The sequence below is a fragment of the Anomalospiza imberbis genome, chromosome 3 (assembly GCF_031753505.1).
Source record: "Anomalospiza imberbis isolate Cuckoo-Finch-1a 21T00152 chromosome 3, ASM3175350v1, whole genome shotgun sequence".
NCBI classification, from domain to species: domain Eukaryota; kingdom Metazoa; phylum Chordata; class Aves; order Passeriformes; family Viduidae; genus Anomalospiza; species Anomalospiza imberbis.
In genome coordinates, this window is record NC_089683.1 from 33,350,650 (window position 1) to 33,364,709 (window position 14,060).

The window sequence follows — 14,060 nt, forward strand, 5'->3', positions numbered from 1 at the left end:
GGAGTACCAATACTGCTGTCAGATGCTAAGGCTGATAGCATGCTGAATTAGATTCAATCCTGCTTGGCAGTTTTCTGAAATCTGTAGCTATTATTTGTGAGGGAAAGAAATTGCTGTTGAAGATGATCCACCTTTTATATCGACAGCCATGGTAGCCATGGGACTGTGATGTGCACAGGCATTGAGTATTTATATTTGGAAGGAATCTGATTTTTTGCAATTCAAGTTAATACAATCTGTTGCTTAAGTCATCTTGCGGTATCATTATTATTATTTGTTTTGGCGTTTTTAACTATTGAAGATTCCTGTTTGAGATAGAGAGTTTCCCACAAGATTGCCTATGTCTGAACTGTGTGGATAAAACACAGCTACTAAAACTCAGAGACTAAGACTAAAAGTATTGAATTCTAACTGAAGCAGACATGTGGACTTCACAAATAGTGAGGTTATAGCTTGTGTAGTTACTATCAGTATTCTCAGGCAATACCGGTGCTGAACAGGAGGAACAAAGGACTCCTTGTTTCCAGAGGCAATTGCTTGACACAAAAGAGACACACTGTTAAGAGTTCTCTAATTTGCTACCACACATTTTTCTGTGAATAATGGATTTCCATCTCTTGACTATCACTGCCACATTAAAACTGCATTGAGCTGAATTTCTCTGCATATCAGACTAATCAATAACAAATCAACAAAATATCTCTCTTGTGCTTCCTTTCAGGTGTTAGCTTATCGAATAGGAATGGCAAACTGCAGCTGTGTAGTATTTTCTGGAGTTGTTATTTATTTGGCACTAGATTATCACATAAACATACAGAAAAATCTGCTTTGGGTCTTTCCAGTTAAGCATGTGTGACAATATCTGTGGCACAGTTCTTACCAACAGCATTGGTGCGTTTGAGGGAACAAGAATAAATCTTTTAGGGGATACTCTTGCAAGGGATTTAATTCCACATCTCTGGGAAATGCTGAGCATAGATTTCCTTATCTCCTACAGAGTCACTAGCAGTGCAATTAACTTCCCATACATCAATCATAGACTGAGTTATCAAGCAGACAAGTCTTGCCCTGTGATTCCTGCTATCTACCCTCTCACCAGTGACATCCACTGCAATTCTAAAATCAGCAGCCAACTAGATTTAGAGACATAAAAGTCGTATAAATTCCCTATCTTTTTACTTGCAGCCATCTGTCTGTCAGCCTGGGTATGTAAGTCAGTTCAATCCTTTTGTGCCTATGCTATGTAAAAGGTCCCTACTTATAGCCAGACCCAGACAAAAGCATAGCCCTTACAACCAAGGCTCTCAAAAGAATAATAAACTTTCTTGCCTTCCACCAAAGCTTACTGAGTTAGACTGGCCTAGGGGCTTCTTCCAGCAGTCAGATTTAGCCTGACCAGAAGCAGAGATTAGAAGTAGATAAACAACAGTGCTGCTGTTTAATTTTTAAGGAACTCCAGTGGAATGAGTATGCCTTGTTTTTTTGGTTTTTTTTTTTCCCCTTATTTCACAAAAGGATTGCACAAAAATGAAATCTGAAGCAGTTTTGATGAAAGCAGTGAGCCCTGTTGGTAAGTCATTTAATAATTAGCTAAACAAAGCTCACAATAGGAAATCTGATTCAAAAAGGGTGGAGAGAACAATCTGATAGATCTGTATTTCAACATATTTATTTCATCAAGTAAATCTTTATTGTTTCCTGCCACCTAATGGTATACATTAAAGTTACAAACCAGTAACACAATTCTCAATTTATGCTATTTCTAATAGATGTTGATATATTTATTTAAATATAGAGAAAAATGAAAGTTAGGGATAAAAATGTGAATTATTATTTCTGGCTTTCAGTGAGATCTAGGCTGCCTAAATTAGTCTAAAATCCTGTGTTTTAGTGAAGCTGTATTTCTGCATTAAATGCCTGTGCTGCCTAAGGGTGCCACTGAAAACCTGTTTAAATATATCCTGTTCATCTAAATTAAACTTAGAAGCTTGTCATATATGTATTTGAAGCAATCTTTTATATAAAAGTCAAGTCTTTTATATAAAATAAAGCTTTAATGTATAACATTGCCACAAACTAGTTTTTTTTTTTTTTTTGAATGGGGCATAGAAATGCTGAACCCATTCTAGATTTCCCAGACACATAAAAACTGCATGGGTGTTAAGCATTCCTTCTCTTGGTGGTGACCCACAGAATTTTCAGGTACTCTGGTGATGAAAATCTTTAATCAAAAGAGAATATAGAAAGATACACTCTATATTAAAATTAAAAAATGCATCTAGGTATTTTTTGCTGGGATGAAGAAAATTTATTGAGTAAAGGAAAAGAGAAGTAATAATAAATACCACAACCAGCTACTTTATTTAAAGACAGCTGCAAGTGGGTGAATGCAGTGGTGCAGACAGCAGTGCCACACTGAAAGCAGCATTAGAATCTGAATGTGAACCAATACCTGAAACCTAGTCAAGAAAAAAATACCTAGGACATTCTGTAAATGCACAGATGGTCAAACTAAAAGGAAGAGATATGTAGAAGGAAAAAATCCCATGCAGTTTGGAATAAATTTAGGCAAACTGACAGCTGAGTATGGGGTTCGGCTCTTATAAAATTAGTAGCACAGGTATCCCTGAAGTGTGATCTAATTTTCGGTCATTTTGATTATTCACACTCTGACTACAGTTCTCTTCAATTTTCTCATGCTTGACAGCAATGAAATATGGGTCTGGGTACTGTGCTGACTTATGCAATACTGCTTCTCTAGTAGTATTGATACTAGAATACTAGATACTAATATCTAGTATTCTAGTACTAGAGTATCTAGATACTAGATACTAGATACTCTAGTAGTAGTGATACTAGTTCAACAAATGGACAGGTGATGCACAGAAATGGATGTCTCCACATGTAAAAGTTTGGCATGTTTTACAATTATATGGCCACAATAGGACTTGCTCACTGGCTGGCAGAGTACACATTTGGTATATTTAATTTCAGAAATTACTATTAGCATTCTGGGGAGCGATTTATTACTTTTGTAACTGATCACAGCTCCCACTCTGATCAGCAGCTAAAGGCCAGTCTGTGGCAAGGCGAACATTGCCTCAAACACTTATTTAAACCTCTTGAACGTGTTGCTTGGTACATGGCTATCTCTAGAGCATCACCTGCCAGCAGCAGACAGAACCTGTGGAAACCTGTTGGGAAGTCATGGGATCCAAATGTGACTTCTTTAAATCCCATGACCATTACTTAAAGCCATCTCTGTATATTTGTTTTTTGAACACTGCTTATAATGTTAGCTATATGTATATATATATACATATAAACATATTTACATACACACAAATACATTCAATATACCTGAAGAATCCATCACTCCACATTTCTGAATCTGATTAAGATTTTGGTATACTTTCTTGACCAGCCAAATAGCAATTCTCACTTTATTACTGAACAATGACCAGTATTTTAGAGTGGCAAGGTATTAATAAGATTATTTCAGTATTACTTCACCTAGTAGTTTTACTATCAAGATAATAATTTTTGTTTGAGCTACAGTATATCTTCTACAAAGAAATCTAATTATGATTTGAAGAGTGGAAGTGATGGGAATCCAGCATGCTCTCAGGTAAATTGTTCCTACATTTAACTATTCCCCAGGATAAAAATGTGATCCCCATTCCTTGCACAAATTGGATTTAATTATGACTTTTTTTGGCATTAGAACTGTGAGCTGTCAAGTATTAGAAATCATTTCCCTGTACAGGTATTTCTAGATTAAGTTAGTAGAAAATAGAGTTAAATATGTGGTTTCAAGACAATTAAAACTGATAGAATTAAACAGAGTGGGATTCTCATCCTGTAATTATGAAACACTGAAATGTCGTATAAAGAAAGCTGAATAACATCTCTATGGATCGATACCGCAGTTTCTAGCCTTGATTCACTTAATGTTATGAATTACTCATGTAATTTAAAATAGGACTGTCTTCAACTTAAGTGTGCAGTATTTAAAAAGCTAAAAAGCAATTGGTGATGAAACCCACAGTTACTATTCTAGACTGAGTGGGAAGCTCTTTCTTACCGCAGAGGTGGGCCACACGGCAGAAGTAACTGAATGATTTCTGACCTGACATGAAAATGAGTGCAAAACTACGCCATGAAGGCTTCTTTTCCTTTTATTCCCTGCTCTTTGCCAGATGACAACTTGTCTGGTTCCAAATAGATTGCCCTGACCTGCTTTGTATCAAAGTGTAAAATAATAATTTCTCTGCTAAACTGCAAAAGGGTTTATGCTACCTAAGATGAAACCATTTATTTCTAAGTCCTGTTGATCAAAACCATTACTGCTCTGGTCTCGTTCAGTTTGTCTTACTCATTCTTAGGGATAAGACAACCCTTTCCATTCCCACATTTAATCTGTACAGGACTGACAATAAAACCAGTCAGGCCAAATGGTACAACTTCTCCTTTTCACGTATCCAAGAAAGAAATGACTGTCCCAAATCAACCTCATTTGTCTGAGGGAGGAGGGATGGGAGAAAACAGCTCCAAAGTATCAGCACAGAAAAAGAAGGACAAAGCAGACAATAATTAGGATAGAAGGAAGACAGAAGACACCAAACAAAACATGAAAACAGCTGTAGTGCCAAGACCTAGGATTAGCGTGACAAGAGTGCTTACTAGCAGCTCCTAGAAGAGGAGGTAAAACAGCTAATCAGCTGTTGGGGTGGAAACATGCAACAAAATTCCTTCCATGAACCAAAGAGTAGGGAGGAAAACTTACAGCAACACTATAATATGTCAGACAGAAGTGACAAGAAAACAGCTATGCTTGAAAGAATGCAACAGAAATTGCCTGGATGCTTCATCATCTACAAAAACATAATTTAAAGTAACACCTACTAGGAAATGTGAGAAGTTTAAGGTTCAGCTGCAAGCTATGTAAAAAATTTGAGAGATTTTGAAATAGAATAGTAGACTTGGAGCCATATGTTTATGTCCAGATCCAATACTGCAGTTTGCTCACAGTTAGATCCATGTCAATCAGAGGCAACAACATGGACTTCAAAGGAGTTACATCTAATTGATGCTGGCATAAATATGGGCATAATCTGGTCTGGGTCAGTATGGTCTGCAATCATCATCAGATCCTCATTAATTGCTCTGCATGATTATTCACAAATAATAGTAATCCCTGCCAGAGTTTTTAAATGGTTGTCAACAATACTAAGGATGTGCAAAATGACTAATACACACAGATGGGGAATGCAGTTGATTTCAGCTCTTAATGTCTGCTGTACAGATTTAACAGAAGTGGCCCCAAGTGACTGAACAACTTCCAAAAGAGAAAAATGTGTTCAAAATGTAATTGAAGTTGCTGGAATATCATAACATACATCAGCAACAACATGGATATAATTATTACCCCATCAGAGCTGGAAAGACATAAATGCTGGGACTAAACTCCATTAAAATATTGTTCAGCCAGTGTATTTGGATAAACCTTTTTGGCTGCCCCTTTTAAAAATATTTATTTATTTATTTATTTATTTTTATTACCAGTGCAAATATCCAAGGCCATGTGGACAAACCATCTTTTATACTCAAAAGGCAACCACAATTTAGGTGTTAGTATATTTCCAGATACTTTTTTCTCTTTCACCGAGGTCTGACTAGCAGGTGAACATCTTACTGAAGATATTTCTTCTTTCCACCCTTCCATCATAAATGCTATAATTTCCTCTGTAAGATACTGGGACACATGACCATACTTTTCCTTTTCAAGTTCCATGTATCACCAGGTATAGCAGACAAGAGTCACAGCATGGCATCTACTAACTGTACATAAGCAGAATATATCTTACAATTTATAGTATGAGTTTAGCAATTCACAGTAACTGACACATTAGTAATAGATGACAGACTCACATGTAAAGTAATTACTTTCTATACTATTGCTCTCCATTTTTATGTTTTGCAGATCTTGCCACAATGATGTGAAATATAGCTGAATTCCTCCTACTCAGATACATTGCTTTCTGAAAGAAACACAAATATTTGAATAGTAAACTTGGATATTTTTAATATCTTCCACTATTAGCAATATGTATTACATTATTATATATCACTTGATGGTTATGATGTTTTCCAGGTCCTAAACTTTATCAAATATCTATGTGTTGCCTTCAGTTGAAGTTGGAAGCAACCTCAACATTTGACATTTATACTCCTTGTTCATTGCAAAGATGTTTTTTCTACTGTTTGTTAAAATTCTCACCACCTTTAGAAACTTAAATAGTGCCTTGTTTCCCCGGGATATACTGGGATATGTTCAAACTTTGATCCCATGATCAATCACTCAAAATTTGAGTGCTTTTTCAGCAGTCTCCAAGGATAAAGGGTGTGTTGAAGAGGAAGTAGATGGTCTCCTCAGTTAGCAGGAGGATTAAGCCTTTTATTTTGCACAAGTCTTAATGATTAAGAAATTCTAAATCAACATGAAAAAATATTTTTTCACAAAATACATAATGAAGCAATACTCTTCAATGAAATGGAACTGTGGTCATTAGAGGGATATTCAGTAATGGCTTGGAACTCAGACAGAAAAAATCTAATCATAACAGTTATACATATTTTATGTTAGACATGAAATCTATCATTCCAGTATTTAAACTAGGCCCTGTTCATACAGGGTTACATATGAGCCCTCCCATTTGCAAGAGGTGATGCCATTTATATATAATTCTAATTTCTGGCCTTTTTCTTTGAGGCACAGTATTGAGTTAGAGTTCTAGGAGCAAAGTAAAAATGCTAGCCAACATGTTTGGCCTTACAGGTAATATCAAAACAGACAGGGAAGAACAACTTAAAGCTTGTCACATGCATTGGAGGCTGCATGAAAGGGCTTGATGAAGAGGCATGCACAGGGAAAAGATGTGAAGCACTGACAAAAGGGAAAGGATTATCTGGAGACAATTGAAAGGCAGCAAGGATGGCTGTAAAGAGGAAGAAATGGAGGCTGCAAAAGTAGACCAAGTACACCAAGAAGATTCACCTGGATGATGGAAGGAATGTGAGGTTATCATACGTTGATGAGGAGAACATTAGAAAGAACGTTTTTATAAAACCTGACAAAGAAAATATGTGCATATGAAAGATCATAATTTCAATAAAATAATGTAAAAAAGGTCTGAGCAAGAGTGTTTGGAAGAAAAGACCTTGGAAAAAATTAATTTAAAATAAGACAGACTGAGAGCCAGATTGGATGGGCAGTTGAGAGAGATTTTGAGAGACAGAGTAGAACAGGTATTATCTGCAGGTCTATGAATTCTTTTTACCCTTCTGGGGCAGCTGCTGGGATAGAATTTGAGGATTTCAGATATTTGTGAAGGGAGCCTAGAAGAAAGATGGAGAGTTTTACAAGGACATGTAGTGACAGGACAAGGGAGAATGGATTCAAACTGGAAGAATACAGGTTAGATTGGATATTAGGTAAATAATTCTTTACTGCAAGAATGGTGAGGCATTGGAACAGGTGGCCCAGAGAAGCTGTGGATGCCCCATCCCGGAAAGTGTCCAAGGCCAGGCTGGATGGGCTCTGAGCAACCTTGCCTAGTGAAAGGCGTCCCTGCCACGGGCAAGTCTGCTGGAACCAGATAATCTCTAAGGTCCCTTCCAACCCAAACCAGTCTACGATTTGTTGATTCTGGGGTGGTGACACGACAACCCCTGCAGTGGAAGAAAAGAAAAGAGTTTAAGGGGAGAGATGAAGCCTTTGGTTTCAGCTGCGACTGTGACAGCACCGAGGCGAGACCTCCCGTGGTCGTGCCTATGATTGCGGCCATGGCTGTGGCTGTGTGTATGGCCGCGGCTGTGGCTTGTGGCTGTCCCTGTCCCTGCAGCTGTGAGGGTGCACAGGAGCAGCGTGTACCCGCACCCATACCCATACCCGCACCCATATCCATACCCATAGCCATACCCATATCCATATCCATAGCCATACCCATACCGATACCCTCACCCATATCCATACCCATACCCATACCCATATCCATATCCATATCCATATCCATACCCATATCCATACCCATATCCATACCCTCACCCATACCCATACCCACACCCATACCCACACCCACACCCATACCCACACCCATACCCACACCCTCACCCATACACATACCTGCACCCATTTCCATAACCATACCCATACCCATACCGATACCCTCACCCATATCCATATCCATACCCATATCCATATCCATATCCATACCCATACCCATATCCATACCCATACCCATATCCATACCCATACCCATATCCATATCCATACCCATACCCATATCCATACCCATACCCATGTCCATACCCATACCCATATCCATACCCATATCCATACCCGTACCCTCACCCATACCCATACCCATATCCATACCCATATCCATACCCATATCCATACCCGTACCCTCACCCATACCCATACCCATATCCATACCCATATCCATACCCATATCCATACCCATATCCATATCCATATCCATATCCATACCCATACTCATATCCAGTCCATACCCATTCCCATACCCATATCCATACCCATATCCATATCCATATCCATATCCATACCCATATCCATATCCATATCCATACCCATACTCATATCCATATCCATACCCATATCCATATCCATACCCATATCCATACCCATACCCATATCCATACCCATATCCATATCCATATCCATACCCATACTCATATCCATATCCATATCCATACCCATATCCATATCCATACCCGCACCCATACCCATACCCATACCCATATCCATACCCATATCCATATCCATACCCATACTCATATCCAATCCATACCCATTCCCATACCCATTCCCATACCCATATCCATACCCATACCCATATCCATATCCATATCCATACCCATACTCATATCCATACCCATTCCCATACCCCGCCCCCGGGCCGTGCCCCCGGCGCGCACGCCCCAACCCAGCCTCCCTCCCACTCCTCCACCCACCGCGGAGCCGCCGCTGATTGGTCCGTGTCCCGGCGGCGCTGGCCAATGGGGGGCCGTTCCGGGACCCCGCCTCTTTAGAACGCGCTGGCGGCGGAGGGCCCGGCATCGCGGCGATGGCGGCGGCGGCGGCGGGGCGGGCGCTGCGCACGGCGCTCCCCGCCGGGCTCTGGGGCCGCCTGGCCCCGCTGCCGGGCGCGCCCCGCCGGACCGCCGCGCACTTCGCTTTCCAGCCGGACCCGGCGCCCAGCGAGTACGGTGAGAGCGCGGCTGGCCGGGATCCACCCCGCGGGCCGGCCTCAACCTCGCTCTGCCGCCGGGTCCGCCCTGTCGCCACTGCCTTCTTGGGGGAGGCCGCCAACAACCGCGTCCGGGACAGGAGGGAGGCAGGCAGGCAGCAGAGCCCGCCGAGGGCCCGGTGGGGCGCTGCGAGTCGGGCCCCGGGCGGCGGAGGCATCCGCACGGGCGCGTGACCCCGCTGTGTCCCCAGCGCTTCCACCCGGGGGTTTTCCGCAGGAATCCTGGGCCGTGGGTGGGACTGCCCTTGTGGGCCCAGGAGTGCCGCAGGCCCCCTCCACAGTGGGGTGGCAAAGTGTTTTGGGCTGTCGGAGCCAGAGCTGCGGTAGATGGGCCCATCGTGTTTTCAAACCTGCAAGGCCATCCTCGGCCCTTGTCCCGTAGCAAAAGCTTCTAGCCGTAACTTACTGACTTGGCATCCATCCTGTTTTCTGTGTTGCATGCTTAGGTCATGAGTGTGATAATAAACCTATGATGAATAAAGACTGCTGTCTGCTGAAAGGTTCGAGGTCATCCTCGTGGTCACATGGTTGAGAGTAAACACAGATAACTTGGAAATGAGCAGCCCATGGCGTTTGACTTTTATTTCTGAGATGCATCCCTGCAAATGGCTAGTGCCGAGTTCTCCTGAAAGAAGCCTGCCAGCTGCAGAACAGCTGTTTCCATCACGTGAACCTGAACCTCACTATTCTCTAGAAAACTTGTTACTTGGTTGGATACCTTGGTGTTGCATCTTGATCAGGACCAACAGAAACAGAGTTTCTGTTAGTAATAAAGATGTACAGGAGACCAAGGACCAAGGTGCCACATAGTGAAGCTTGTGTATGGTAGGTCCCTGCTTGAGATCATGCAAAGAAGCTCTGGAGTGGCATGCCAGTTATTGCCATTAATTAGTAGAAAATGAATTCCCTGTGAGTTAAAATATACTTCAAAATTCTGTGGAAAAGCAGTGGAAGTGAAATAAAATTATGGCAATACTGCTCCTGATATTGCTGAGATATTGCTTTTCCAACTTCACAGTTGAAATCTAAAAGGCACAATTAGTTCCCCCTTTCCTCTGTGGGGCTTATATGAAGGCCTGTGTTATAAGCAAGAGAAGCAGGTTAAAACTATCATGGTGATGAGTTTCTGACAGTAGCTTAAGTAATACCCATTTATTTATATCCAATACTGGAAGGATGTTATCTTGTAGAAAAGAACCCAAGTACTAATGTGGATGGCTGGGGAAAGAGAGAAACCATTCCCAAGCTTTTCTTCTCTTGAATTTGTAAATTTTGTTTGTTAGGGCTTTTGTATTACTGGAACAGTTCCCATAACATTTTCTTTTCCACATTTTCCTCTCCTTGAAGGGCCATGTAAAGTATAAAAAGTGAAGTTACCAAGCACAGGGATGTGTAGGAATGCAGCTACTCAGGTGTGGCATGACACGAGTCTTTAACAAAAAATACTAACATTAATTAATGATTTAGAAGAAAGGGAAGCTGAATGTTTGTTGAGAGGTACTGTAACTACTGGGAAAAGAATGTAGTTCACCTTTCTGAATTCTAACACCTGTTAGTTTGTGTGGAATCTTCATCTAATCATCTTATTTATTTATTTAGTTTTACACACTGTGTGTGCTGGAGGTAGCATTCTCCTGGACTGTGGATTATAGTCATGACTTAAGAGGTTTTGCCAGTTAAAGAGCTACCAAATGTCTGCCAAGCAATTTCTTACTTGGTTTCTTCTAAGAATTATTTTATTTGCTTGAAGAATCTGAATTGGTCACAGTAGTGAGGGCTAGGCTACCATTTTGGTCCATCTTTGCTTTCAGGTCTCCTTGTTTTTCCCAGAAGTGCTGGAATGAAGAAGTGCATTCTGGTAGCCTTGTTCTGAATTAAACAGCTTGCTTTACTTCAGTGCCACGTTTCTTTATTTGAAGTATGGATTTGAAGCTTCTGACACTTATTAACTGCAGTGCAGAGAGCAGGCCAGTGGTCTAGAAAATTTCTGATAATAATAGTTGTCTGTAAATGGGAAAGGCTGGAGCTTAAAAAATGTGATTAAAGAATGATAAAGTAAACTTCAGTGAATTTTAGTGGGGGGGGGGGGGGTGATGGAGATCCCAGTCCTCAAAACAATAATATGTTGGTTTCTTCCTTTGAAAAGGAACGCATTCTTCCCAGTGCTTGACTGAGCTTTGCAAAACTGCATTTGCTCCAGGCAAGAGCATAGTTTTTTGAAAAAAAAAAAAGGAAGTGGAATTACAGTCCTTGGGAAGGCCAAGTATGCAAGTATACAACGCTCAATCCCATCTATCCCATAATTTAAGTTTATTCAACAAATGAATCTTGAGTATTCCTAACAGGGATCTTGTTTTTGATGGTTAAGTTTTTAGACATATTTGCACCAGTGTTTTCTAATGTACTTCGTGCTTTGAACCAAATTAAATTGCGGAATGGTCACTTTCACACAGGGCAAACTCAGAAGATGAATCTCTTCCAATCCATAACAAGTGCCTTGGACAATGCTTTAGCCAAAGATCCAACTGCAGGTACCTTGTTAGTGTATTTTGCTTTATATAAATTATGTTTTGGTTTGCCTATCTATGTACAATATTTAATGTATTTCTCATGGCCTGTAAAGTTTTCTAATAAGTTATTACTACACTTTGATCTCAAATCTTAAAAATATGTTGCATTAACAGATTACTAGTGGATTATATGGTCTGAAGTGCAGTTGTATCTTCTGTATTAGCTCTGTGTATTTCACTTGAAAGTGAGGATAGAAGATACATTCTTTAACATGTTTAAAGTATTACTGACGAGAACTGTCCTTGAGGGCAGCTTGAATTCCTCTAATAGGAGTTTTAAAAATGCAAAATTACTTTTACATTTCTTAAACTTTCCGTTCCCTAAAACCGGTATTTTTTTTAGAGACCATATATTCCTTGCTCTGTACATTCTGCTTTCTTCTCTGCCCTTCAAAATTAATTTATAGCTTTACTTATTTCTGTTCATTGTTATGCATAAGCAGTGTAAGATTTGCTAGGCTTTTGTGGTCTGGATAACCCATGACTTGGAAGATGCTACTTCATTATAGCAGGATTTAAAAAGCTTATCGTAAACTATTGCACAAAACTATTTACTCCACTTTTAATTCTTATATATAACAGGAGGCCTTTTGCTTCCGTTGTCCTAACAAAGGCATCATGGTGGCCATTCAGAGATGCTTCATGCCATGAACACAGCTGCTAAGGCTGCATCATCTTGTGTAATTTTGTGTTTTCTTTTTAGTTTGTTAGTAGCCCTTTTTGGCACTGCTTGAATCACTGCTCAACCTAAAGTTTGACTAATTGTCTAATCTGTTGGGACAAATTCTGTCTTGTCTGTCCAGTACTATGCCTGTGTACATTCCATCTCGATCTCTGCTGTTTTATATGCACCTCGATTAGATTAAACTTACACAACTGAGGGTAAATTAAGGCCAAGAACAGATTTCATCACCATTTCTGTAGAATCAGACGTATAAAAGCGAGTAGAATGTTAGTCCATCAGGAGCCTAGACTCATATATAATCTTGAGCCTTTAGAGAGCCAGTTGCTCTAAGGTTCCAGTCTTGCTCCTCAGCTTTGGAGGGCTTAGTCTTTGTAAAACCCTTCGCGAGACTGTGTTGGAGTTCTACAGTCCAGATGTGAGTTCTCAGAATCACTGCACTTACTGAATTAATTAGGACTTTTCACAATGGAAAACATGTCCTTCATATGTTTTTAGTTGTATGGGAATTGAGCAATTGTTTAAGTGTGGAAATCCTCATACTTGTGTTGATGAGAATTAGAATGTCTCCAGGAAAATACATTTCAGTGGCTGAATTGAATGAGTAAATCCATTCAAGTTTGTGGATACCAGCATTAAATGGGAAGATTTTTTGTAGATGCCAGCTGGCTCAAAAGTAAGGAGCCATATGGTAACAAAAAGAACTTGCAAAGATTTTAAGTACATAAAATCCCACCCAAATTATTGTTAAAAATTAGAGAAGTGATTTAGGGACATAGTTCAATCATACATTCCACAAATGCATTCATTTTACATCTTTATAGAATTTATTTTTCTTTAGGTGGTGTCACTGATGTGATTAGCACAAGTATGCTAATCCCTTTTAGTGATTCCAATCAGAAATTAATTTTATTTAATTAAGAATAGTATTTGAAAGTCAAGAAAGTTAACTTATTGTGTCCTTTAGAATATAGAGAATATTGAAGAATTGTGGAGTAATCAGAACTGACCCTGGGTCACGCAAACAGCTATTGCTGATATTGCTGCACATCTTATATGCTTAAAAAATTGAAATGGGCAATAGCTGTTTCTGTGAAACAGATAACAAAATTGTTTTAAGAAAATTAGACATTACCGTCCTTTAAATTCAAAGAAAAAAACCCTCAAATAGATTAGTTGATATGAAGCTAAGTTTTAAAGGCAAATACTTTTAGTGATAAAACTTTATTGACTGCAAGAATAGTAGTGTTAAATACTGAGAACTGTCCTAGTTGTTAAATAGTCATCTTTTCTTTAGAGGAGTTCCTTTGAAGTTACTCTTCAGGGGTCTGGCAAGTATGTTTGGAGAAGACTTGACATTTCATATTGGATTGACATTTTGAAAAATCTTCAATTTGATGGTTTTCAAAACATTATATTTATTGAAATCTGTGGATGGAGAATGAAATAGTTACCAGTTGAAGCAGAAGGCTTAAT

General features: G+C 39.7%; 1 protein-coding gene across 2 annotated transcripts in view; it reads left to right on the forward strand.

The window, feature by feature from the left end:
• Positions 1-9,127: 9,127 nt before the first annotated feature.
• BCKDHB (branched chain keto acid dehydrogenase E1 subunit beta) overlaps positions 9,128-14,060 on the forward strand; it is a 110,514-nt gene continuing 105,581 nt past the window's right edge. The window contains exons 1-2 of one of the 2 annotated variants that reach the window (XM_068183917.1): positions 9,128-9,291; positions 11,786-11,863. In XM_068183917.1, the coding sequence (XP_068040018.1) occupies positions 9,150-9,291; positions 11,786-11,863 (220 nt within the window). In that variant the 5' untranslated portion in view covers positions 9,128-9,149. The remainder of the gene's footprint in view (positions 9,292-11,785; positions 11,864-14,060) is intronic. The other variant, XM_068183915.1, reaches the window with a different exon arrangement.